Raw genomic sequence first — 25,230 nt, forward strand, 5'->3', positions numbered from 1 at the left:
TTGCCAATTGCACAGTGGCAGATAGGAAAGCACTCCAAAGGGTTAATGTCATTGCCCAGAAGATCATTGGTTGTCCTCTCCTGTCTTTGGAAGAGCTTTATAGATCCTGCTGCCTTAAGAAAGTTCGAAACATTCTCAAAGATCCATCTCATCCTGGGAATTCTTTTTTTGAACTATTACCATCTGGCAGACGGTACAGAATAATAAAAACAAGGACAAATAGGCGGAAAAACAGCTTCTATCCCAGGGCAGTAGCTCTTTTGAATTCTGCTGTATAGTGCAGTGTTGGTGTGGTGTTGGGGGTTTCTGGTTCAATGTGTGCAGGGTGAAGGATGTGTGTTTGTGTTTATTTTCATGGTCATGGTCATGATGTGCACTGAAGATGGTGTTTGATTTCGTTGTACGAGGTGCAATGACAATAAACTAAACTAAACTACTACTACCACTATTATTATTGCTGTTTGTAAAAAAATGAATTACACCCAGAGACCACAATGTTCATGTATTGATACTGAAGTATATTTAAAAATAAAAATCCAATAAAACTTTAAAAAAAACAGGGGGCCACTTAAAACAAAAGTTGAGTCAAAGCCATTTATTTATCTTGAGTGGCCATAGATCGAAACAATAAAAAAATACCAATAGCCCAGTGAGAATAATTTATTACAAAATATATCAACTTCATATCAATTCTTTATATTAAGTAGTTCTATAACTGTAAGATTCCTTCTCAAGTTCAGAGAGGCAAAGATAGAAAGATCATACACAGAAGAATTTTTTTTGAACAGCCTGCTTTTTGAAAAGAGAAAGTTCATTATCCTTGCCAGAGTCCCATGTTCGGAGCTGAGAAAACTGGATGGCAATGCCTCTCCTGTCTGTCTCTGACCAGTTCTGAAAAATGTAGCAATGAAAAATATGGCCCTAAAAGCAGAACAAGCAGCTTGATGCTATGACATTTGCTCATAATAAGCCAACCTAAGCAGATAAAAGTGCATGCAGTTACTTCATAACTCCTTCGAGCAGCAGTTTTGTGTGTAGAAAAATATCTTGTATTTTTCCACATGCAGGGAGAGGGGTGGGGAATTATGGCCCTTTTATGACCAGGGCACCACCTCCCAGAATTCCTGAGCCAGCATGGCTGATTCAGAAATTCTGGGGGTTGAAGTCCACAAGTCATAAAGGGGCTCTCCATCTCTGCTCTAGTATAAAAAACATCTGTTTCATGGTATATTAGTTTTTTATTTCTTGTTCCTAATCGCCTTTTTAAAATCCCTATGTTATATAGCAATGATTCTCAACCTTGGCAACTTTAGGATAGGTGGATCCTAGAGTTAAAATGGGTGGCAATCTTCAGCTTGACTGGCTGGGGAATTCTGGGAGCTGAAGTCAACCCATGTTAAAGTTGACAAGATTGAGAGGCATTGTTATAGAGCAGGGGTATCAAATTCAATTTCACTGAGGGTCGCATCAGGGTTGTGTTTGATCTTGGAGGGCCAGGTGTGTGTGTGGGGGGGGCATGGGCAGGATGGTCATGGTCATGGTGGGCATGGCCAGAGTAGGCATAGACATGGTGGGTGTTACATGCACACACTTTTTATACTATTATAAAAAGAGAGGCATTTATTTCTCTGTGTTTTTTTTTTAATACATACTTGATCTACTTGATCACCCTATGAGATACCACATCAAGAAACTTACTCCATAGGAAGCACTCTGGCAGCCAAAATGGGGCACGAAGGAGCCATGCGCGGGGGTCCTGTACTGGGCCTGGACAGGCTCCAGCAGCATTCTGGCAGCCAAAATGGCCCCCTGCCCCCCATTTTGGTAGCAGATGCACCATGGGCTGGTTCTTTGCTATTTCCAAGCTGGTCCCACGGGCCAGATCTAAGCAACCCACAGGTTGGATGCAGCTCGCGGGCCTTAACACCCCTGTTATAGAGGGAAGAGAATCCAGAAGCTGCTAAATAGAATTTTCACTAACTCTAACTGTAGTTTAAGTAGTTCTAGAGCAAAGGTCTTCAAACTTGGCAAGTTTAAGACTTGTGGACTTCAACTCCCAGAATTCCTGAACTAACATGACTGGAGGAGGAATTCTGGGAGTTGAAGTCCACAATCCTTAAAGCTGTCAAGTTTGAGGACCCCTGTTCTAGAGGATCGCAAGTGACTTTTCTCTGATCTGTTGGTAATTCATGGCTTTTTGTACTTAATTCAACAGCTGAAATTTGGAAGATCCATTCATGATTATGAAACAAAAGGTACACAGAAGCAGCTTTTGATTTCACAACATTTGTGGAAGTAAAGAATCTAAGACTAAATGGGAGCCTGTAGTTGCTACTTTGGGTACAGTTTATGTACATTCAGTGAGATGCTGTCAGTGTTAACAACTGGTTCGCTAATCGCGAACAATTCTTGGAAGCTCAAAAGCTTGCCAGCTGTTTTGTGTACATTGAAGGTTGCTTTAATATAGCAAGGGTATTTTCAAGTGCATTTTTATATGTTTCAATTAACATCATCTGTCCAAGGACATATCTTTGCCTAAATTGGAATCTTTAGAGTTTTTCATGCTGTCTGCTTCAGTTAGCTCTTGGAACCTGGAGTTGCTTTTTCTTCATCTACGGAGGGACAATCAGGATTGTTCTGTCCCTGTATTGCCAAGAATGAATATCTCAGCCCTCCTGCCATGCTAGAGAAGGAAAGAAAAAAATAGACACAAAATAAAACCATGAACTCCCTTGAGACTATGACATGCTTTCAAAACTCCCTTACCTGATATTGAGTCCAATGAAGTTCAACATATTAAACATGTAATCTCCACCAAACAGCATGCCAATATAAGCAACAGACACATTCTATAAAGAAAAAGCAGTTGTGTAATTGCTGTAAATGATAAGCTATAAAGCATGATTAGCATGAATACACCCACTGACTCCTTTCTCTTGAAGGCCTTAACTACTTAATAGCAATTCTTCATTTCTTTACTGTTCATGTCTGAACCTAGAATAAACACAAAACACAGCTATGGTATATTTCAATGTTTTGCTATAGGTGAAAGCAGACTATCCTGCATCTGGGGAAACACACTTGTAAACAAGCAACAGGCACAGTAGGTGAATTGGTAAGGAAAGGGGCAGTAGATACATTGCTACCAACCAAGCCATACCATTTCATGCAAATCTTATTGCTGTATTCTAATGCCTTTAGACAAAGTAGAAGGTAAGAACTATGAAAAAGACAATCCTGATCTTGCCTGACTTCATGGGTAGCAGAAGATGGAAAATCTACTATACTGTTCTGTACTGAGCCCTCTTTAGTCATTTATCTGAATATTTGAGAACTTGAAGGTAAATAAGAAACTAGGCCAAGGACAGGACCAGGCAAGCAACCTAACCTCTGGGTATAGAGCCAAGAGGCTCATATTTCTGTGAATGCAAATATATCTCACTGTTTGATCCATATTATCTATCTAGTTTCAAATCCCTATGTCTTGAAGTAGGGTCTAACCTCATCACTTGATAAAAATGATTCTGCAAGTAACATTAAGCTGAATATAATTGGATAAATTATTCCTGGCCTTTTTAGAAACATTTTTATATGTCCCCAGTACTTGTGATAGGGAACATTCTACACAACTGCCACCAAGACATTCATAGTCATAGGTTAAAACTGTAGTCAAGACACAGGACTATCTTTTGCAGGTGGTTTTAATGGTGTTGGGCTCACACATTACATGTGTACTTCTTAACTATGGTTTATAGTTAATTTATAGTTATAGGTTAACACTCTTAGCAACCTAGTTCAGACCTAGTGCCAAATTATAGACCTTGCTATACAACCCATAATAACTGGATTCATACATTATGCTAAAGCCAAAACAAAAATCTAGATTGACAGTGTGCATTTAGCCCTTGTTACCTAATATCAACTTCTTTTGGTTACTTACTTTTATAGCACCAACTACTGCAGTTGTTAGAGCCGAATTATAATGGCTGCAAAGAACTGTAGAATACATCAGAAGAAACCTAGCATTAAAAGCAAAAAAAGGACTGCATAACTTGGTTTCCTGCTTTTTGTCAAATAAACATATTACATATGCTATAATTCTACATTGATACTCAGTACCCTACTTTATGTTGAGTTTCCATATTTAAAATAGCTTAAGCATAATCTAAAATCTGCTGCATTTGAAAATCTAATACAAAACTAGGCAAACTAAAACCGAGCTTCTACTGACTCGATCATTTTTATACGGCATCAAGTATCCTCTGGAAATTTATCACCTGATTTGTAGGGTTTAAAACGTGCAACATTATCAAGGGTCTCCTGCTCTAATTTCATTGATGTGGCAAATGAAAATGTCCCAAAGCAAGCTATACTGAAAAAGAATCAGAAAGCATGTGGAATTTATTTTTGCTCTTTAATAAAAGAGACAGTTCTTAAAATGTTGTGCAGCATGATACGAAAGCTGAACTTTGAGAACACTGCATGAATCAATTGGATCTCTCTCTTTTTAGCTTATCTTACTTTGCTAATTACGCAGAAGGATTGCTAAGATGCAAACTCATGTCAGTCATTACGTGATTATTTGCCCAAGATCCCTTACCCCAGCACACAAGAAAGAAGAAACTGAAAGATAAATAAAACATTTGTCCACTGCTGGAAATTCGTGGCCTGTGGCAAATAAAAAAGATAAGATTTTAGATATATTTAGAGAGAAAAAAATTACAATTATTTATTGAAAAGTCCAATTCATAAACATAATTGAATTTAAGAAAAAAAAATCTGCTTGATCTTTAGGAACCACACCAAGTGTTGTTCTGTTGGCCTCCAACAGGATGGCACTGCTTCATATTACATATTTCCTTTCTTTGTAAAACAGTAATTATTGATTTTGAGGGTTTCTCTCTTTTTCTCTCTTTTTCTCTGAATTGCCAAAACGCATGCATGCAGATTCCCTCAGCTTTCACAAGTAGCCATAAAGAGCATATGACATTGGAAGGGTTAGGTAATGTCCAACAATGTTAGTTTAGCTAAGAAAAAGAAAGTATGGATCTTCCCTCCAAGAGCTCTTCATGCAACCCACTGGCCCAACTCCCAAATGGTTGGTAGCCATTGAATGGTAGCCATGTAATGTTTGAAGGGGCCAATTTGTTATAGTGTTAAGGTATCAGGCTAGAATCCAGGAGATTGTGAGTTCTAGTTCCACTTTGGATCAGTCACTTTCTATCATGTTAAAAAGTGATAGAAAGATAGATAGCAGTGGCAAAGTGGTTAAAATGCAGTACTGCAGGCTACTTTTGCTGATTGCTGGCTTGCAATTTGGCAGTTCGAATCTCACCGGCTCAAGATTGACTCAGCTTTCCATCCTTCTGAGGTTGGTAAAATGAGGACCCAGATTATTTGGGGCAATATGCTGACTTGTAAACCACTGACAGAGGGCTGTAAAAACACTCTGAAACAGTATATAAGTCTAGGTGCTATTGCTATTGCTAATCTCCTGTTCAGTTCCTAACTCACCAAAATGAGGTTTCATCTCTTATACTTACTTGTAATGTTATAAAATCAATCACCTCATAGAGGATAAAATCCTACATTTTTACTTCATGAGCAAAAGGATCCCAATGATCATTCCAGAAATATATATTTAGGACCAAAGTCAATTAAAGCAATATTGTACCTGATTGGTTCTTAAGATCTATTTACCTGCTGGAAATCCCCAGTGAAAAAACTGATGAGAACTGTAGGAATTACCATAAAGCAGGCATTATAAAAAATTACTCCATATCTTCCCAGCTCCTGTATAAACAAATACATATGTTTTTAAAAATTTGATAGATGATTACTTAGGAGTTCCTGGAGGATTCAGTACTGAGATATTTATTGTAGCATATATAGAAGCCAATAAATTAAATGAATCTTGAAGATTCTATTTGAAATGCATGTAAGCCAGGATAATGTAAACTGTTGATCAGATAAGTTTTTATGTGAGAAATTTGGGGGAGAATAATAGGATGGTAATGACTGAACTAATTATCCCTAACTAAAACAGAAGAACCAATAGCATGTATCTTCCCATATAAATGTCTAGTCAAGTGGAAGCAATATATATGGCTAGAAATATGAGGTATAACTATCAGAATAGCAATTGGCTTAAACCAGGGTTGAAAAATCTTTTTCAAACCAATTATGACATTTAACTGGCAATCACATTCTAGAAGTTGGCTCAGGCAGGACAAAACTTGGTCAAATTTGCATTCAAATTCAGTTCAAATTACATTAATTAAATATAATTTCAAGAATTAAATACTTGAGTGCATTTACTATTTTTTTCCCTTTCAAATGTCAATTTGTCAACTTTTTAAAGCCCTGAAATCATAGCTTACGTATTCCTTGCTTATGTGAAGCTCAGCAATCAGCTACAGAGTGATTTTTTACAGAATTTTTTACATTTTTTACAGATATTACAGTAAAATATTTAGGACCTTATGAAAAGACACTTATAAAAACTGGTCTGCAAATACTTAAAAAAAGATATTTCAATATATCAGGCTTTTTATGATATTAAGAAAACTATACATCTAAATTTTACATTGACTTTCACATCTATTTTTCCAGACTTGATGGTGGCTCTTTATGAAAACTATACATAAAATGTTTAAAAAGTGCAAAGAAGAACACATAAAATATCTGCACAATTTACCTGAGGGTCAATTTTTTGTTTGGTATAAACACCATTTGCTGCTGTGAAGACATCATTGAGCAAAACAGAAACATAACCTTCCAAGCTGAAAGCTAAATCTGATCTGAAAAATAAAATATGGAAATATAGACTAATTTAAACAGCATAAATTTAAACAACAGTTTTCTTTGCAGAGATGTATTCTGTTTGCTCTCCAAATTGTATCCATATTACAAACAAGAGATAAATTGTAAAGAAAGAACTCTGGAAAAAAAATCAGTCTAATCTTGTTTGTAAAGTAAACATTGAGAAAATTCGAAGCTTAGATAAATGTCACTTGGCCATTTTGTGAAATGTATTACGTATAAGTTGGTTTGCCATTTAAAGCAGATAGAGTTTAAGCAAACAACAATTACACCAACAGTAAAATATTTGATGGGGATATTGAAATTACAGTGGGATAAGATATTGGATAGACTTAACAGAGAAGGAATTTCCATAGAACCTTACTATATGAGCGCAAACCACACACATCAAGAAATAATATTATAGCCTTCTAATATATAACAATAAGAATAGCATTTAAGCTTATATGTCGTTCCACAGTGCTTCCTAGCATTCTCTGGTTTACAATGTAAGCATTATTGGCATAACAATCTAGCTCCTCATTTTACCAACCTTAAAGGCTGAATCAACTTTGAGCCAGGCTGTGGGCAGTTTGCCTGCAATAGAGCACTTTAACCATTGTGGCACACCAGGGCTATGTTTCACATTCAATTACTTTGAAAATATATTTGTTTTGTTTGGCAGGAAAGTACTAGAAACTGCAGTTCTCCCAGGCCCTGTTATTACTGCTCCCCAATCTAGTAGGACACTTTTATCATACTGTATAAAGCATGATTTATTGTGAGATCTTCAGTATAATTAACTGTGGACTCGGGCCACTGTGATTCTAATGATTAGTTACTCCATCATCCTTCCTCTGTAAGTGACAGACTAGAATAATTTCTCCAGCTGAAATTATTTCAAATTCTGAACTCCTGTGCAAGGGTCACATAAATTCATTTTGGATCATCTTTGTTGAAGAAACGTCAATGGCAGGTTAGTTCTTGTGATTTGCAGCACAGTCAAGATCATCTGCAAAAGATTTCCAGATCACTGTCATTGTTGATCTAGCACACCTTTATCCATTTTATAGTTCTCTGAAGCTGCTATGATTACATCTCCCAGAACTCCCAGCCAATTGGCCAAGCTAGATGGGAATTCTGGGAGTTAAAATGCCACCTATTTTTAGGACACTAGGTTGGGGAAGGCTGCTACAGAAAACTTCAGTGTACAAATATTTTACCGTATCTATTAATTCTTCCAAACAATGACCAACAAAGGAATATTATTTTTCACCAATGTTAAGAAACAAGAATGGCGTTCTGAAGGAAACTTTAAAATCTTACCCTGCTGCTATTAAGGCACCCAAAATGATTGCAAACACACTGATTATAATGCCCAGGGGAAAGCGTTTCCTGTAAAAAATAAATGATATCAGAAAGAGTTTGGCACAATTCATTCCAAAAAGGGAATTCTTAAGAAAGGACTAGATAGTACAGAACTAGATGGCCCAGTCTGATATATAACTCCCCATAAATCCTACAACTGCTTATAAATCCAGCCTCATTCAGTAACTAATTGGTCAATCAAAGTCAGTGTTCACTTTTATAATTTCCTAGAGATTAAGTAGCACAGGTAGTGACCACAATTGAGTCCAGAATTTATGTTGCTAAATGAGAAATTTGTTAAGTGAGTTTTGTCCCATTTTATGACTTTTCTTGCGACACCTATTAAGTGAATCACTACAGTTGTTAAATTAGTAACATGGCTCTTAAGTGTATCTGGCTTCCCCATTGACGTTGCTTGTCAGAAGGTCACAAATGGTGCTCACATGACCCTGGGACACTGCAACCATCATAAATATGCACCAGTTATCAAGCATCCAAATGTAAATCATGTGGCCATGGGGCTGCTGCAACAGTTGTGTGAAAAATGGTCATAAGTCCCTTTTTTCAGTGGCATTGTAACTTTGAACTGTCACTAAACAAACTTGTTAAGTTGAGGCTGCCTGTAAAGTGGAACAACTTACTCCACAAATGCTGTCAAATGCTAAGAAGGGAAAAATATTGAGTTCAATAGAACTGATTCCCAGGAACTGAAACAAAAACTCAGTTACTCAGAGACAGCAGGCAATAGATCATGCATATTATCACTAATATTTGTACATTTTTGGGGGGGGTAAACTGTTTTAATATTTTGAGGCCTGTTTATAGGTCAACAGAATATCCATATAGTTACAGGGAAAGTACTGGAGTTTCTAAAATGCAGGACGAAAAAAAAAGATAGAAGAGGAAGACAAGGAAGACCTTGTGTTCAAAAGAAGGAAGAGGAGCAGCTGCAGGATTACTAGATATTCCCTTCAGAAATATAATAGAAAACTCTTTGCTGTCCTCTAGGGAACATCTGAATTTTGGCAATCTAGAATGGTAGGATGAGGACAGGAAAGAGACAAGGTAGCTAAAGAGAAGGAGGAAAAAGAAGGTAGCCAAACAGAAATCAGGAAAACGGTGTCTTAGAAGAAAAGGCAAAAAGAAGAGCTAAGAAAAAGATTAGGCTTGACCAAAATATCACACTACAGGGGAAGAAAGGCACAAAGGAGAACATGCCTTGAACTGAAGCTATAACTCAAATCTTTGACTCCAGATTTCTGTTACTCATCGACTGGAAATTATTTGCCCAAATAATTTTAAGCAGTTCAAAATGTCTCCTCAAATTCTTATTAGTCAACAAAATACACTGGATCATTATGTGACTCGATAAACCATTGTGGTATTTAAGAAATGAGAGGCAAATACTCACCCAAGAATAATAATTTCCAGCAGTAATGTAAGAGGAATGGTAAACTTCCTCAGGACTGTAAACATTGGCAAACTGTATTAAAAGAGAGAGAGAGAGAGAGAGAGAGAGACTGAGAATATGAATCTGTGTGTGTGAGACCAGTTCGTGTCAGTAGCAAACGCCTTCATGATTGGTTATCTATCTTTATTACGTTCATCCTCAGCTTCATCTGACATTAAGAATGCATCTAAATGAATGCTCAGTTGCAAAGCCAAATGTCAGTCTGACACCAAAGAAAGTTTAGACGGTAGAATAATTGGAAGTAAGAATTAAAAAATAGAAAATAAACTTGGCATCAGTATCATACAATTTGTTTCCAGTAATTTCCTTTTAACTGAATTAAAATTAGTTCTCAAGTAGTCAGTGATATGGTATTTTCCATGAATAGCTTTTCCATGGCATTTTCCATGAATAGCTATCTAAATGCTGAGAATTGAGGCAGCTATGGAAAAGATTTTGGTGAGCCAAGTCAGAAACTGATAGTCTTCTTTAACATGGACTGGAAGCCCGCTTGCTGAGAGGGATTCCTACATGATCACTGAGGTGGAGCTGCATAACCCTTTCCATATTAATACAGAAGAATGTCCTAATATTTCTGTATTAGATTAACAGATAATTAGAAATCCATAGGGTGCAAATTCCAAATACTTATTCCTGGTTACAAAAAAACTAAAATAATCACACATACTTATGAGCACACTGTGTGTTTCTTTCAGCAGAGTGCGAAATGACCAGTGCATGCCCAAAAGAAAGGCAAGCAACCTTTCCAGATATTTCCACATAGCTGCATGCAATGGTCCAGACATCAAACAAATAACTGGCAAAAGCTTATGGGATCAGCAAATATGAGGGTAGTGCATGCATTAGAATCCTCAATACCATGTTACTGAGCTATACTCAAGAGCTTTAGGTATGCTTCCTTGATGTACTGACGTAGATATCCAAACCTTTGCATTGTGATTCACCTACAAATCTGTTAAGCAATGGGATGAGACCGAACTCAAATAAAACTCTTACATGACACGCAGTTGTCTATTCAGGCAGCAGACTCCCCAAGCAATACATTCTTAACAACCCCACCTAATTTTTCACACGATGAAAGGCCCATTGTTTAATCAATGTCCATCTTGAATGTCTACTTTCAGCAGTCAAAGATGAAGAACACATCAGTCACCAAAAGTAGAGAGGAAGAAAACGTCAAAACACAAAGATGGAAAGTAGAATGGCAAAGTCTCTTTACAGGTATTAGTTCCTAAGCCCAACACTTACATTATAAACTTATTTTATACACTGGAATGTCCAAAGCAATGCTTTGGCAAGCAAGATGAGAATGCTTTTGTGCAAAAATATTGTCTATTTTAATGGTCTTGGGCGGGGTGGGATTGAAATTTACAAAGGATTAAATAAAAAGAAACTATCAGTTTAAGTTTACCACCTGGAATTTACTATACCTTAGCTTGCCTATGCTTGATAATCCACTTATATGATTTCCAATATAAATCAGAGGAAGTGGAAACAACTGTAATAAAAAAAAATGTACCATTCAGATTATGCCGTTTCACTCCATTCTGGAAGAAATCTATTCAAATTAATTCATAAACCATAGGCTTTTTAACACCAATAGAAACAGACAAATTAGCAGGCTTTATAAATGAACATCACTTGTTCTCATTTGATTCTTTGCATGACCTTGCTCCTGCTTATATCAATGCAATTATTGAACCCATCATGACGACAATGGCTATACATGGCTATATCCATGGTGTTTACTTAGCAACAGTAGATAAATAGTTTTCTACTTCCTTCACCCAGATGATTTTTCCCAATTCCCAGCCTTGTCAATAGCCTGGTGATCTCCTGGTGATTCTTCATCTCAGCACTAACAAGTCTGGTATTGTTATTTTATGAGATAAACCAAGTTTAACTAAGTGCCCCCATCTACTGAGAACAATGGAGTTTTCTAATAATTGCATGGTCACAAACATCTTGGTTGTGTAGAACTGATCAAGAATCAAAACCCCAAGAGCCATAATATTAGATTAGCAGAGTTTTTCCCCCCAACCAATATATCTGGAGACTCCACTTTATCCCAGAATCTGCAATATTTTGTGGTTTTGATCTTTATTCAAAAACAATTATCATTGTGCAATTCACATACATGCAAAAAGCAACAGCAATATTATGTGTCGCTGGGTTTATTTTTAAAAGGACATGATGGAAAACAATAATCATCATCCATGGAAAGAATCTAGCAATTGTACCATCCAAATTCCCCTGTAAGGGTAAAATGAGTGGCAGTGACTCCTTAATGTAGAGAATTTGCAAGTGCCAAAAGCAAATATCCACCAAGGAAAAGGAAGATTGATTCACACTTGCCCTTTTAAGCTTTCAAGGACAAAGCTTTACAACAAATGCTGTCTCCTTTGAAGCTTCAGTTGGTCAAATAACTACGTGAACTTTCAACAAATGAAGGGACTAAGTATCTTGCAATAGGAATGTATTCCTGTGGTTTCTCCCACCCTGGCAAGTCTGTGGAGGCAGCCTAGGCTGAGAAAGCGTGGGCAATCCTTTACCTTGGCAAGAGCTGCCTTACTTGATATCCAGCTGGCACCGCTTTTGTAGGGAAGAGCCTTGTTCTGAGCCAAGGAAAGGAGCTGTTTCAAGGCTAGGCCTCTTTGAAGGGTCAGGGGAGTTTGGCAGGCATGAACAAAGAAGGCCTACAGCTGTTTCTTCCACCCTTTGTTTTGCTTCAGCTTGTGTTCATCTCTTCATCTTCTTTTTCCTCTCACCCCAAAAGGGCCCCCATCCCACTTTCAGACTTTAAACTCTTACACCATGCCTGCAAACACTTAGTCCTTGGTGAGGAGGGTTGCTTCCAAACATGCTAGATTTCCTTTCACCGGAAAATGGCCCCACCTCTTTTTACATGTGTGCAATGTTTATGATGGATGTTTAAAAGGGCTGGGCTTTAACCCATTGCCCCAAACTTCTCTAATTTTGTTGCTTAAACTTACTCACACAGATGTGGAAACTGCAGCTCTCCCACTTCAATGACATTGCGACTTTCCCAGTTGTGAGCCTTATGGCCCATGATATCACCACAAGGAAAAATAAAATCCCAGGCATGAGACAGGTTACTCACTCATCATTTGTTTAATGACTTGCTGAGTGAACCTCAACTGCAAACAGAGTCAGCTATAATATGATCTCTATAGTATTGATTCGTTTTAAAAAAATGTGTGAACCTAATCCCATTGGCACAGGTGAGGATAACTTTTCAGCACTATTACCATAGATCCCAAACCTTGCATTTAGAACAAAAATTAAAAACCATTTCGTGTTTAATTTAGCTCTAATTTGGTGACTGAACACTAAAGGAAATGGACTGGTTGGCATTCAACATAACTTGTGGAGAAATCAATATACTTGATTACTTTGCATTTCTCAATAAGTATTATAAGGGAAATGCTGATGAACAACTCGAAGAAACATTGCAGAGTTAGTTGGAGTAACTGAATTCTTTCTAACTAAGTAAATAACATTAGGAAAAATGCAGTACAGTTCTCCTTGTAGCTACCAATTAACTTTAGAGAATTAATGCCCTGACATTTTGATTATATAAGCACAGAACTGGATTATGTGTATGCTCCAATAGAATTTAGGAACTTTTTTTTAAACTTGGCAATATTAAAACCCATGCAAAGAGTCAGTCATTCTTACCTTTTTAGGGATGCTTTTGTCAAGATCAGGAAAATGAATGATTTTATTTAATTTTGACACATATAAGATGAGAATAGTGGTTACCATCTAAAAGGGAGAGAAAACAATCACACACAGCAACAACATATCATTTCCATATGCAGCTGTTGTAGGTTATAGACATCGATGTTATGAAGACCTGTTTGGTTTGTTTTTAATAACCTCTATGCAGTTTAGTTTGCAAACTACACCAATGGACACAGAACCCCAGTTTGATCTGCATGGGAGTTCTCATACATTTTTGTGCTCTCATTCAACTGTGAAGATTTTTAAAAAATAGAGCATGCTTTAAAATGTTAATCCTAAAGTAGCATTGTTTACAAAAATAAAGAAAAATCCCTTCTCTCAAGGAAAATCTTGACTGTGCTCACTTTGTATAACACCTACTTTTCTCTGAACTTCCAAAACACTAATATAGTTTCAGTTACCAGAATATGATCCATCCCTGTTACAATTCTACTTTATAAAAACTCTTGAGAGGGGTGTAAACAAAGAGAACTCTCCTAAGTGGAAGCAAATCATCTGCATTTCACCCTTCAACCCCTGGAAAACCCATATTTGTAAATTGAAATATTTACCACTTTTATCTGTGAACATACCTGTCCTACTCCTAGAAACATTGGAGAGGGGAATCTAGAAAGAAAATAAAAGTGACATTTGTTTATGCACGTATGTATTAGTGTGTGTCTGTGATTTTATTGTATATTTCAGTTTAGAAAGAAAGGGCGCATATATGCAAACATGCACGTATCAGAAACTATCAACATTTAAATTGTTAAATCTCCGCAACTTGTTTAAACAAAAAAAATGGTTATCCAATGCAACGGTCACATATGGATTACTTGTATGTAACGCAATACACACAATATACACTTTAGAAGCAAATCAAGCCTATTATTTCTTATTATACAAAATAATAGAGCAGGGTTATCCAACCTTGGCAACTTTTAAGACTTGTGGACTGGGGAATTCTGAGAGTTGAAATCCACAGGTCTAAAAGTTGTCAGGGTTCAACACCCCTGTAATAGAGAAAACAATAAAGTGTTTAAAATAATGTATTTAAAAAACATGTGAATATCAAGGCTATACAAGACCATGCAATAAAAATAGCCTGAAAAACGCCAAGAATAAGAAACCTGCAAGTGAAGTGTCAGACTATGATGTGGCAAATATTCCACTAACAACCAAGATAGAAATCCAATAATATGAATGTTTGCTGCTAATCAGTTCCCGGAGTCTGTCCTGCAAAGAAGCTACTCTTCTCTGTTCTATGCATGTGCCATTTGATAGACCTGTTTCCTTATGCCAATCTGTTTCATTAAAGGCCTGCAGGCTCCATCTACTGGCGCTAGAATTAACGTCACATTTCTTATCCAACTACACTGGCCTCAGAGCCCTCCTATAGCACAATATGCTATATAATCTTGCATTCCTATGACTTGTCTGGAAATATGGCCTGGCTTGTAAGGGACTTGGTCTTTGGCCATATGGAGTATTGCTATCCAGTCATCTCTGTTTGTTGCCAAACCTGAAGTTCTTATTTGTTAGTTATAATCAGTCTGGGTTGTTTTTTTCTTCTTTGCTGAATCCTTGTTGCAGGTGCAGGGCTTAAACTCTTAATGTGGATGATAAATTGGATGGGTTAACATGTCTGAAATGTATTTGTGCAAAAAGCCAGGTTTACACACCATAATAAGTCATAAATCATGAATTACAACTGTCAGTAATTACAGCAAATTCATGAGTTGTGGTAAGCCACTAAAATAGAAATTAGAACCACAAGATCCGGACTACAAGAATCAAATTAACTGCTAGAGGCCCATAAAGAGTTAACAATATTTCTCGAGCACATAGATCGTTTGATGTGATGCACCCATCTCAGCTGCAAAATTATGGCTCCAAAGATTTCTCTCTCTGCTAGTAAAAATATTTCTGCTTGGAGAAGAGCTACTTTGTACATCAGGATTTTTTAATGGTCCACTGGCATTCAGTTTCTATAGCCTCAGTGTAGAAATTTTCAACTTTGTAATTACTTTTCAAATGTACAACACAAATTACTTTTCTCCTCCTGGCTGATCACAGGACTCTGGGCCTGCATTTGAGATCCAGAGCAAGCAGAGGTGGTATTCAGCAGGTTCTGACCATTTCTGGAGAACCGGTAGCAGAAATTTTGAGTAGTTCAGAGAACCAGCAAATACCTCTGACTGGAGATTTTACAGAATCCTTCCCCTGCCACGCCCACCAAGCCACACCCACAGAACCGGCAGTAAAAAATATTGAATCCCACCACTGAGAGCAATTAATGGTAAACTGTAACCACTTTGAGATACATTTCCTGGAAAAGATCCTAGTTCTGGGTTACAATAATAATATTGCAGACTAGTAATAAAATGGCTTAATGTTTAATGTATTGATCTAATGAAGTAATCGTAAAACTAAATGAAAACATTTGTTTGAATCACAAAAGCCCTTACTGTTGGTAAGGTCTACAGGTTACAAAATTCCAGACAGCCACTAGATGGCAAGAAGAATCCATTTACTGTAAACCTATTTATTCACTACCATCAGCTGAAATATTACAGCTCAGACCTGGGCAGTCAAGCCTTGGTTAAACCACTGTGATTGAAGAATGCATTCTCAATGTACAATTCTCCTCTGTCTGCTTCCACTGTATGATGAGTTGAGCAAGAACTTTGGAATGTGGCCTTGGGAACCAGAATCTGTCTGACTGCAGCTCGTATTTCTCGGGCCGCCAATCAAAATCACTTTTTTTTTTTAAAAAAATGCACCTGTCAGTTTGGGAAGAGCTGGAGACAGTCGTAAATAAGTATTTCTCTTTTCGAGGCTGGGCATAGAAATCTTCCAGAAAACGGGGAAGCAGCCCAAGACGCTTCCTGAAAGTCGGAGGCGGGAACCTATCTGAAGGCGGGAATCGAAGACAACGCACCATTCCACAATCGCGACCGCGTTTCTAGAAGTCGCCGCGTGGGAAAAGCCCCCTCCGCAGAGACAGGGATGAAGGGAAGGGAGGCGTAGCTTTGCCCAGTCGACGGTGGGCCGATTTGAAGCCCGACCGCCCGGTTTTCCAACAGGTTCGCGGCAGCGCCTTCCTCCTCTGATCTCACCTGTACACCGTCAGCACTGTCTTGTTTACCAGAACGATCCAGAAAGAGCAGGTCCCATAGAAAAGGGCGGAGAGCAGCTTGGGCAGCGCGGGGGACGGGGCAGGGGGAGATGCAACCGGCTCCTGGTCCGGCTTCTTGGCGGCTTTCATCGTTTCGCACCTGTGCAACAGGTATCCCTCTGCCGGTCATCCCCGCCGGCCAGGCAAAGGGCGACTTCAGCCCTTCCTCGCTAAAGGAAACGAGGCCGAACAGGAAGAAGCTGGCACCCGGCTTGCCTGTCCCCACCCACGCGGCCGTGACACCCCCTTTCTTCCGTTAAAACGCCTCGGAGCCGAGCGGCCGCGGGGAAACTTCGGCCGCGCCCTGGAGCAAGCCGCGTTTCTTGGGCGACTTGTGGAGCTGAGGGGATTTGCGCTGCTCTGGCTTTCTTGCCGCGTTTTGAGCATGGAGGACAAGAGGGAGCGTTAAGTCGTCACAATAGCCTGCCCCGAGACCAGCCCTTTTTCAGCCTGGTGTCCCCCAGCTCCGCTGCTGCTGAGAAAACTGGAAGTTGTGGTCTCACTACACGCGGAAGACTGGGAAAAGCTGGGAAAGGTTGAGCTAGCCAAAATCAGGACATTTTCTCTTTCAGAAGCAGCGTTTCTCTCCGTTCTATCAGACACTAGTTACTTGAAAGGATTCTTGCATGGGTGCTTTGTCTGCCACCTTAAAAAGATGGTTGGGAGTTTGGGTCACCCTTCTTTTGTTAAGCCTGATGGTGATCTAGAACTGGGAGGGAAGCAAATTGCTCCGGTGGTTGTTAGCAGCGGTCTCTTATGGAAAAACAAACTTTTTTTGTTTTACCATGTACCACATTCCAGTAAATTCATTGTTTGAAAAAAGGCAGATAAAAGCATTTTTTTTTGCCAGAGCAACCTCTTTATTAGTTTTCAATCAGGTGACTGGAAGTGCAGCTATTCAGAAAGTTTTTTTTAAATGTACATTTCCTATCTTTTAATAAATGTTTTTCTTTCCCACAGCAAATGTGAAATTAGCACAACAAAATAAGGGAAGGCCATCTTATTACCAGCTACTGGTGCTAGAGAAGGTCATAACCGCACCTCCATCATCTTAGCATTTGTTAGAAATGTCAGAATGTGTTTTTCACATCAGACACCCCATTGGTTCCAGTTCAAATTTGTTGCTCCTTCTCCACCTCAGTTGGATCACTGCCACAGTAATTCCTGTTTATTTTCCTCTGAAAGGTTATCAATCCTTTAAGACCAAGTCAAAAAGCAGATATTGAGCTTCTGTTAATGCTATGTCATTGTTCATTGTTGTAGCTGTATTGAGTCTTGAAGGCTTGGCCAAGTTTTTCTCTGTCCCATCTTATATCAAACAAAATCAAGACAGGAGTTTCTTTCTTATACTTCTTCTCCAAGTCCCCCATTAATGTCTCACTCTTTTCTTCGCCCTTTAATGGGTTACTCAAAACACAGCCTTACCAAATACAGCTTTACATTCCTTCACAGATGCTATGAGATATGGGAGTTATTGGTTAAATCTGATAATCCATAGTTTTATTTTGCATGATCATGATTCACTGAATAAATTATAAATGTTGTAAACATTGTTTTGAGATAAAGTATGAATAAATTAGCTCATATGATAGAGACCTGTTTGCTAAGGTAGCTCTAGGTTTTATGTAAATAGATGGTTATAAGTAATTTAAAACTCTGTACTTGCCTTAATTAGAAAACTGGATTAATTCAGATTCTGAATGTAAATCTACATGATATAAAAATCCTAGTTCAAATACAGACCAATTCTAAATTAAATGCAGTTTGGAAAAAAGTTCCATTAAAAATAACCTATGTCTATATTGTACAAAACACAAATGCAGTTAGAAGTTAGGAAAACAATAAAGCACAAAGCATCAGAATCCCAGTTTATATTGATGGTATCAACATTTGGCATATTGACTTACAAAAAAAATGGAGTATGGTGAGATACGTCCAAAGCTTTCCATAATGAAAATTTAAACTGAAGGATTTATTTTCTTCATACAAAATCACTATCAAATATTAAATTATCAAAATAATTGTTAAATCTGCAGGGACTTGTCCAGAAATTTGGGAGGAGTTTACAACATACCCAAAGATCTCTATACTGCAAAGGAATTCATGACATTACCATGAATACAGATATAAAATTCAGGCAACATTTTATTCAAAGCTTATTAGAATTACAGCATGCCAGAAGTACAGCTGAATCATACACAGCAGAGAATTCTTGAACTTCCATTTTTAAAAAATCCAACTTTTTACAAATGGTTATCTGGATTTTTTTTGCCCAAAGATGTATTTTATACATAATTGGTAAAGCAGCTTGATTTGCCTATAGCTAGGCAGAATGTGTTTTAAGTGAATACATATTCTCAATATGCATTCAGTGTAAATAAAATATTGAAATGGGGAAATGTTTGTACATCATCAAACTAGGCCTTACTTTCATAGCTGGGCAATATAATCATAAATTTACTCCTATAATGGCATCAACTGGATTCCATGAAGTGCAAAATTTACATTGATTTTCTAAATGCTTTAATATAACTTTAAATGTAGCCCAAAGGTCAAAGTTGAAGTGCTTTGTTTTAAAGATGAAGGTTTCAGAAAAACCTAACAACCCCCAAAATAAAACTATGTCAAATGTATAAACTGCACTCTTTCCGGTTTTACAGCCATTTGCCAACATTAATATGTAATTCTAGGATATGAAAGTATAGCTGGAACTAGAAGGAAAAAACCATCTAGTACTAGCTTGAATCATTGAAAAAAGTTATTTTGATAAATATCACTGATTTTGTTCTTATGCCAGATGCCTTGATTCTTTCTAAAATCAATTAACCTATAATGCACTTGTATTGTTTACACAGTTAGCAAGGCACACATCTGGCATATGATAAATTACTTAGAACTATTTCTAATGTATACTACTGGAACTTTTGTTTTCCTTTAAGTGATCAAAAGCACTAAGTGCTGTACTACATCTTCACTTAGGGAAATAATATAGCCTAAACACCTCACAGTTGTAACTACTGCTGAAAGCTACAATTAGTGAAAACAACCTGGCATTTAAATTTCAGGTAAAGTAATAAGGTGGCATCACGCAAAAAAAAAAAAAAAATAAAAAATAAAACACCTCAAACCAAACCCTATCTGCAGGAAAATATTCTGAAGCAACATTTTAGTGTTTGCTAGTGAAATTCTAAAATATACTCAAAAACCAATCTTACCCTGTAAATATTTCCATGAATAAAACACACATGCCATTGTTGCAGGGTTTAAGAGCTCTGACTGAAACCCATATTTGATGTTATTACAATGCCTAGAATTTGCAAGAGTAATCACTCAGTTATAGAAGAGTCCAACAATGTGCAAATATTCCCACATTTATAATGGGAACAGTTAAGTGCTGCTCAACCAAAAGACCTTTAAGGTATCTATCCATAAAAGCAAAGTCAGCCTCCATGTCAGCAGTCACAAAGAAGATTCCAAATGAAAATCTATCCAATTCATCTATTCTGCCATAAAATTAAGACATTCTAGCATCTGTCAGTAATATTAGATAAAATATCTTCAAAACCGCATGGGTACATCTCACTGATTACATCCAATTAAAAAAAATCTATTAATTTGCTTTGAATGTATGTACCATTATTCCCATACAGGTTCAGAAAGTGCTTCTTGTGAGAACTGAAATAAAGAATGACTGGCATTCCAACTTTAAACACCGTTTTTATGGAAGCAATTTTCACTGGTTGCAGTGACTTACTTCCATGCAACTGTGATTAAAAGCACCCTAACCTTGCAAATCTAGCTTTCTATAAGATGATCATGTTACATACTGCATCATACAATCTCCTATTTACAAAATACTTTAAAAGCTTTACCATATAAAAAGTGCAATTCTTTTACCCCATTTTCTAGGGTAACAACATTCTTCATAAATTCTACATAATAGCAGCCTATGGAAGCCAATAAGGTGCATAGCTTATGCCAGAAGCTAATTGGTTTAAATAACAAAATTCAGTACATTTTGTTAATCCAAACTCCAGTTCTTCTATTACTGTCGCAGTGGGGCTCCAGCCAAGTTGGCAAGCTCAATGAGTGCCAGTGCCCCATGTAAGCGTTCACGCTGTTCTTGAAGGCGGCTACAAAGGGATGAATGAGCAGTACTTTTTTCCTCCTCTTCCTCATCTTCAGACTGAAGATATTCCATGGGATCTTGCTGTTCCTGGTCAGGCTTATGAATAGATTTATTTTTCAGCACAGGAGTGCGTTGTTCTCTCATTTCCCAATACCTGTTAATAAAGATAAAACTGAGCATTAGAAAACCATTACTGAACTAATATTGCCAACTAGTTCCCAAATTAAGACAAAAATTGTTTCAGTGTAAGCAACTCCTCTCTCCCATCTGACCCTTGAGGTAATAAAGAATAGGAAGCTTTTATTAGCATCCTGGCCATGGTTGCACAGAATACAGAACTGTTGGTTAACAAGTGTCTGTTCAATTTCTCTCAATTCTTAATGTTGCTTTTTATATAAATACGTACTTTGTCAGCCATTCAGCAACAGCTTTGTTGTCTGCAGTTTGCTTTTTGTTCAGTCCATCTGTAGGTTCTTCTCGTCTCAATTTTGCATATGGATGCTTGGGACAATGGCGGTTTGCATGTGTGAATCTGCTTATACATCCTTAATTGAAGAAAGTATCAGTCAGAAATACAGTTAGACTCCCCCCCAAACAAAAACACATAAGGAATTTTTCTGTCCTCAGTTAATTTGATTTCTGAAGGAACACAGGAGATTATCTATGAAATCTGCCCCTTCCCCATTACGTAGTATGTTTTTAAAACTATATTTCTTAGAGGCTATCATGTTTTTCCAAGCTATTCATGGCTAAACATAGGATATCTGGTTCTAGTAAAATAAGATGAAAACTAGGAAATTTTGTTGGCTTATTTTCAAGACATTTATTCACTGCAGTTTGAATGAAAGCAATTTTTTCATGACTCACCATTTTCTGCACAGACAAAAGGCTTCTCTCCTGTATGGAGACGCTGATGTGTTTTAAGTTGCCCACTCTGAACAAAAGCTTTCCCACACTCTGGGTAATCACACAAATAAGGTCTTTCACCTAAGGGGGAAAAAAAATCCCTCTCTTGAATTTCTTTCAGAAATTTCTTACATAAAATAAACAAAGCCCTCATTTTGCTAAAATTTGCCAGAACCTGTCTGAGTTATGTTACAGATAGATCTCAACTTACAAACATTTAATGGCAGTTCAAAAGTTATGACAGTGCTGAAACAAAGTCACCTATGACCTGTTCTTGAAATTACAATTGATAACACCACCTTTCCAGTCACATGATCATGATCTACAATCTCCCTTGCTTCTGTCAAGCAGTCAATTGGGAAAGCCAGATTTGCTTAATTGTGTGCAATTCACTTAATGGGACTTTCTTAACATGATAGAAATGGTTATAAAGTTGAGTCTAGTCATGTGATGACTTGCTTACTGACCATATCACTTAGTGACCAAAATTCTCATCCCAACTGTGCCAAAGATGCTTTTTTTCAAGAGGCAACTGGACTTGGTTTTACTTTGAAGACTTTTGCGTCTCATATAAGAAGTTTCTTCAGCTATAACTGGATGGTGGGGAATAGAAGGATTTATATTCCTTGCAGACAGCTGGTCATTTGCATTCTTTTAGAGTTGATGAGGCCACTCTGAGATTTATCTGTTTACTTAGGGTCACCCGAGTAGTGCAAATGGTTGTGGAGCCTTCTTGGAATTGCTGAAAGGACTGTGTTGCACAGGTCTGTCAAATTGGTAGCCCACTGACTGGATATGTCATGCGCAGGCCTGCAAAGGCAAAAAAGTCTTGATATGTCACAATCTGTGATGCAATCGAGTTTGACCCCTGTGGTGTTGTAGACTGGGGACAGATGATGTCATATCCCTTCCCCTCTGTTGAGGGATGTTCAATTTTGATATAGACTGTCTCTTTGACTAGCTGTCCTCTGTCCAAAATGTGGACTTTGCTGTCTTCAAGAGTGGACTTTGTCTTTAAATGCAGATTGTTCTGATGGGTTTGTTCTCAACTTTCAGTCCCAACTGTGGTTATAAATTGAGGATTATCTGTATTATTTTTTTTAACTCTGTTCATTAGTTCGAAAGGATGCTAAAATCTAATAGAGTTGAACTAAAGGATTTTTTTTGCAAGTATGCTGTTAAATCTTTTTTCTAGACTATTTAAAAACAATATTTCTGTAAAACAAACTTCCTATCATAGCCACTTGAACAATTTTGCATTTATATACAAAGATTCTTCAGTAAGAAATAAAATTCCTAATTAAACTTTAAGGAGTGAACAGAATAAATTTCATGAGAATTAAGCACATTTAAAAATTAAATATATATTAAATACAGCTTTATCCCTTATACCATAGTGTTTATAAGTATTTAGCTAGCTCTTTAATAGCTGAAAACTCTAAGAAACTAAGAATTCATGGGATTATTGCTTCTCCCTATCAATGGAAAAACACAATCCATAACATCCTAATCCCAATTCACATTATTTCAAGGTGTAACAAAACATAACATGGGCAATGCAGATCTTAGTCTCCCGAAGTGAATAACTTCTCATCCACGATTGTTCACTGTCAAATCCCATCTTATTCAAAATCTGAGGGTTACAGCATATCCAGAACTAAGTTGTTGCTTGATAATTCACTCTAAAGTAGTGGGTCTAATAAGAGATATTGTTTATCCAGTCCACTTACCAGTATGAGTTCTTTTGTGTGCCTGCAAAGACTTCTCTCTTGGAAAAACTCTGTTGCAGACATTACAACGTATTCTGCTAGATGAATGCTCTCCTTCGCTTATTAGATCTCGGACTGTCTCTGCTCTTGGTCGGCCTCTTCTAATCCCATCCTAGTAAATTAAAAAAACTGAATCAATCTAAATCAATCTAAAACAATGATTTACACCCCCTCAAAAAAGTACTATATAGAGAGCGTGTGATAGGGAAGATATTTCTTAAGTCATAAAGAGTTAGTTAGAGCATTAAATGGGATGCACTCCTAATTCAGGGGGCTCTTATCCATTGAAGGCGCTGTACATACAAACCTACGTTGGTTTTTGTGATGCTAAGGAACCTGCAAAACCCTTGACATAGCACTGTCTGTCTTACCTAAGATGCTCTTGTTTTCCCCTTCAGAGGGAATGTTGAGGGGGCTTTTAACAGCCTGTTTCAACTACCGCACATTTTAGTTACCCTATAGGAGAAAAACGCATCCACCCAGAATGAAACGAGCTCGGGAGAAACCGAAAGGAAACCAGAGGAGTGCGGAGGGAGGGAGGGAGGGCCAAGGGCGCGAGAAGCGCCCGCGCCACCTGCCTCGCCGGCGCGTCCTGCGCGCGCGGCCGACATTTAAAGAAAAGGATGTTTTTGGCGCGCGGAGGTGTCGTCATCGGCAGGGTGAATCACCCGCGGAAATGACTTACAACTGCAGCCCCGCGAGACGCTGCTGGGGAGCGAAGGGGCGGGGGCCCGCGGGCTGCAAATAAGGTTCCTTTTAAACCGAAGCCTTTTCCCCCTCCACCGTCGCTTCCCACCACCCCACCCGTCTCTCGGGTTCACTCACCTTCAAGTGCCCGTTGCTCCCAGTACCGCTGTCGGGGCTTCCCGCTTCTTCGTCGTCTCCGGCGGAGCGCACCACGGCGCTCCGGAGCCCGCCGCCGTTACCTCCTCCCTCGCGGAGAGGCTGAGGGGCGGCGGGCGGCGGGCTGAGGGTGACGTTGTGCGCGTTTTCCCCCCAGCGCCATGGGTAGACCATGAAGTCGCTGAAGCCCGGGCTGGTAGGGATAGGTGGCGGCGGCGGCGGCTGCACGGGCATGCGGGCGGGATCCTCGCTGCTGGCGAGCGGCGGCTTGACTGGGGTGGTTTTGATGACCGAGACCAAGACGCGCTTCGGGGAGCTTCCCGGACACACGATAACGGGCGGAGGGCCCGGCACCTCAGACATGCTGCGTCGGTCCGAGATTCTTTTGCTTCTCGATCCGCGGGTCGCTGCTACCGCCTGTACCTCCGGGCGGGTGCTTCCCTTGGCTGTTTCCTTTGGTGGCCGAATAGGAACGCCTCAGGTGTGCATGACAGGAAGACTCCTTCCTGCAGATGCCAACCCCGTGCAGTCTCTGCCCGGCTGCCTGAAGCAATCGCGGCTTCTCACCATCGGCAGCGGTAACCCTCGACCACCGCTACAGAGCCCTAGATTTTCCCGCGTTACATTTCGCGCCTGGGCGGAACCAATCGTCGAATCGGCTGCACACGTCATTGGAGTGGCAGCCCCTCCCAGCCAATAATTAAGAAAGGCAGAGCCTACTACCCTCGGTCGAAAGGCGAACCGCTTAGAAAAAAGACGTGCTGGGCGTGGCTTCGGGGTATTCGGGTCCATCCATTGGCTGACATTTTACGATACTAGCCAACAGAATTCGAAAATTGCCTGGGAAGGCGGGTCACCGGTATTAATCAAAGCCGGCCTCCATCTTTCCCCATGTGAGCGGTCTGATTATGAGTGGTGGGAGTTGGCTGGCTGGAGGGAGCATCTCTTTTGGTGGTAGTGAAAATGTACCGCAAACCTATTTTTGCAGCAGATGTTTGGACCCAGGCTTCGGCAAAGATCC

The 25,230-nt window shown here is 38.8% G+C and overlaps 2 protein-coding genes across 7 annotated transcripts; both read right to left on the reverse strand.

The window, feature by feature from the left end:
- Positions 1-645: 645 nt before the first annotated feature.
- SLC35D2 (solute carrier family 35 member D2) lies at positions 646-20,568 on the reverse strand. 6 transcript variants are annotated; one of them, XM_026703902.2, is made up of 13 exons: positions 16,504-16,641; positions 16,168-16,297; positions 13,978-14,011; positions 13,340-13,426; positions 11,071-11,138; positions 9,581-9,652; positions 8,128-8,196; positions 6,698-6,800; positions 5,701-5,793; positions 4,601-4,668; positions 3,941-4,019; positions 2,767-2,849; positions 646-2,683 (listed from the first exon to the last, which is right to left on the reverse strand). In XM_026703902.2, the coding sequence occupies exons 3-13, from the start codon at positions 13,996-13,998 to the stop codon at positions 2,578-2,580; spliced, it is 849 nt and encodes a 282-aa protein (XP_026559687.1). In that variant the 5' UTR covers positions 13,999-14,011; positions 16,168-16,297; positions 16,504-16,641; the 3' UTR covers positions 646-2,577. The 6 variants fall into 6 exon arrangements, with proteins under 6 accessions (XP_026559687.1, XP_026559683.1, XP_026559686.1 ...); XM_026703898.2 differs by lacking the exon at positions 16,168-16,297 and having other exon boundaries at positions 16,504-20,568; XM_026703901.2 differs by lacking the exon at positions 16,168-16,297 and having other exon boundaries at positions 16,326-16,505.
- Positions 18,685-25,090, reverse strand: ZNF367 (zinc finger protein 367). Its single transcript, XM_026703903.2, has 5 exons — positions 24,192-25,090; positions 23,328-23,478; positions 21,559-21,678; positions 21,098-21,236; positions 18,685-20,845 (listed from the first exon to the last, which is right to left on the reverse strand). Exons 1-5 carry the CDS (start codon positions 24,570-24,572, stop codon positions 20,608-20,610), a joined length of 1,029 nt encoding a protein of 342 aa, XP_026559688.1. The 5' UTR covers positions 24,573-25,090; the 3' UTR covers positions 18,685-20,607.
- Between the last annotated feature and the right edge of the window lie 140 nt (positions 25,091-25,230).

The sequence above is a fragment of the Pseudonaja textilis genome, chromosome 2 (assembly GCF_049901715.1).
Source record: "Pseudonaja textilis isolate UNSWEBS1 chromosome 2, rPseTex1.2, whole genome shotgun sequence".
Taxonomy (NCBI): Eukaryota; Metazoa; Chordata; class Lepidosauria; order Squamata; family Elapidae; genus Pseudonaja; species Pseudonaja textilis.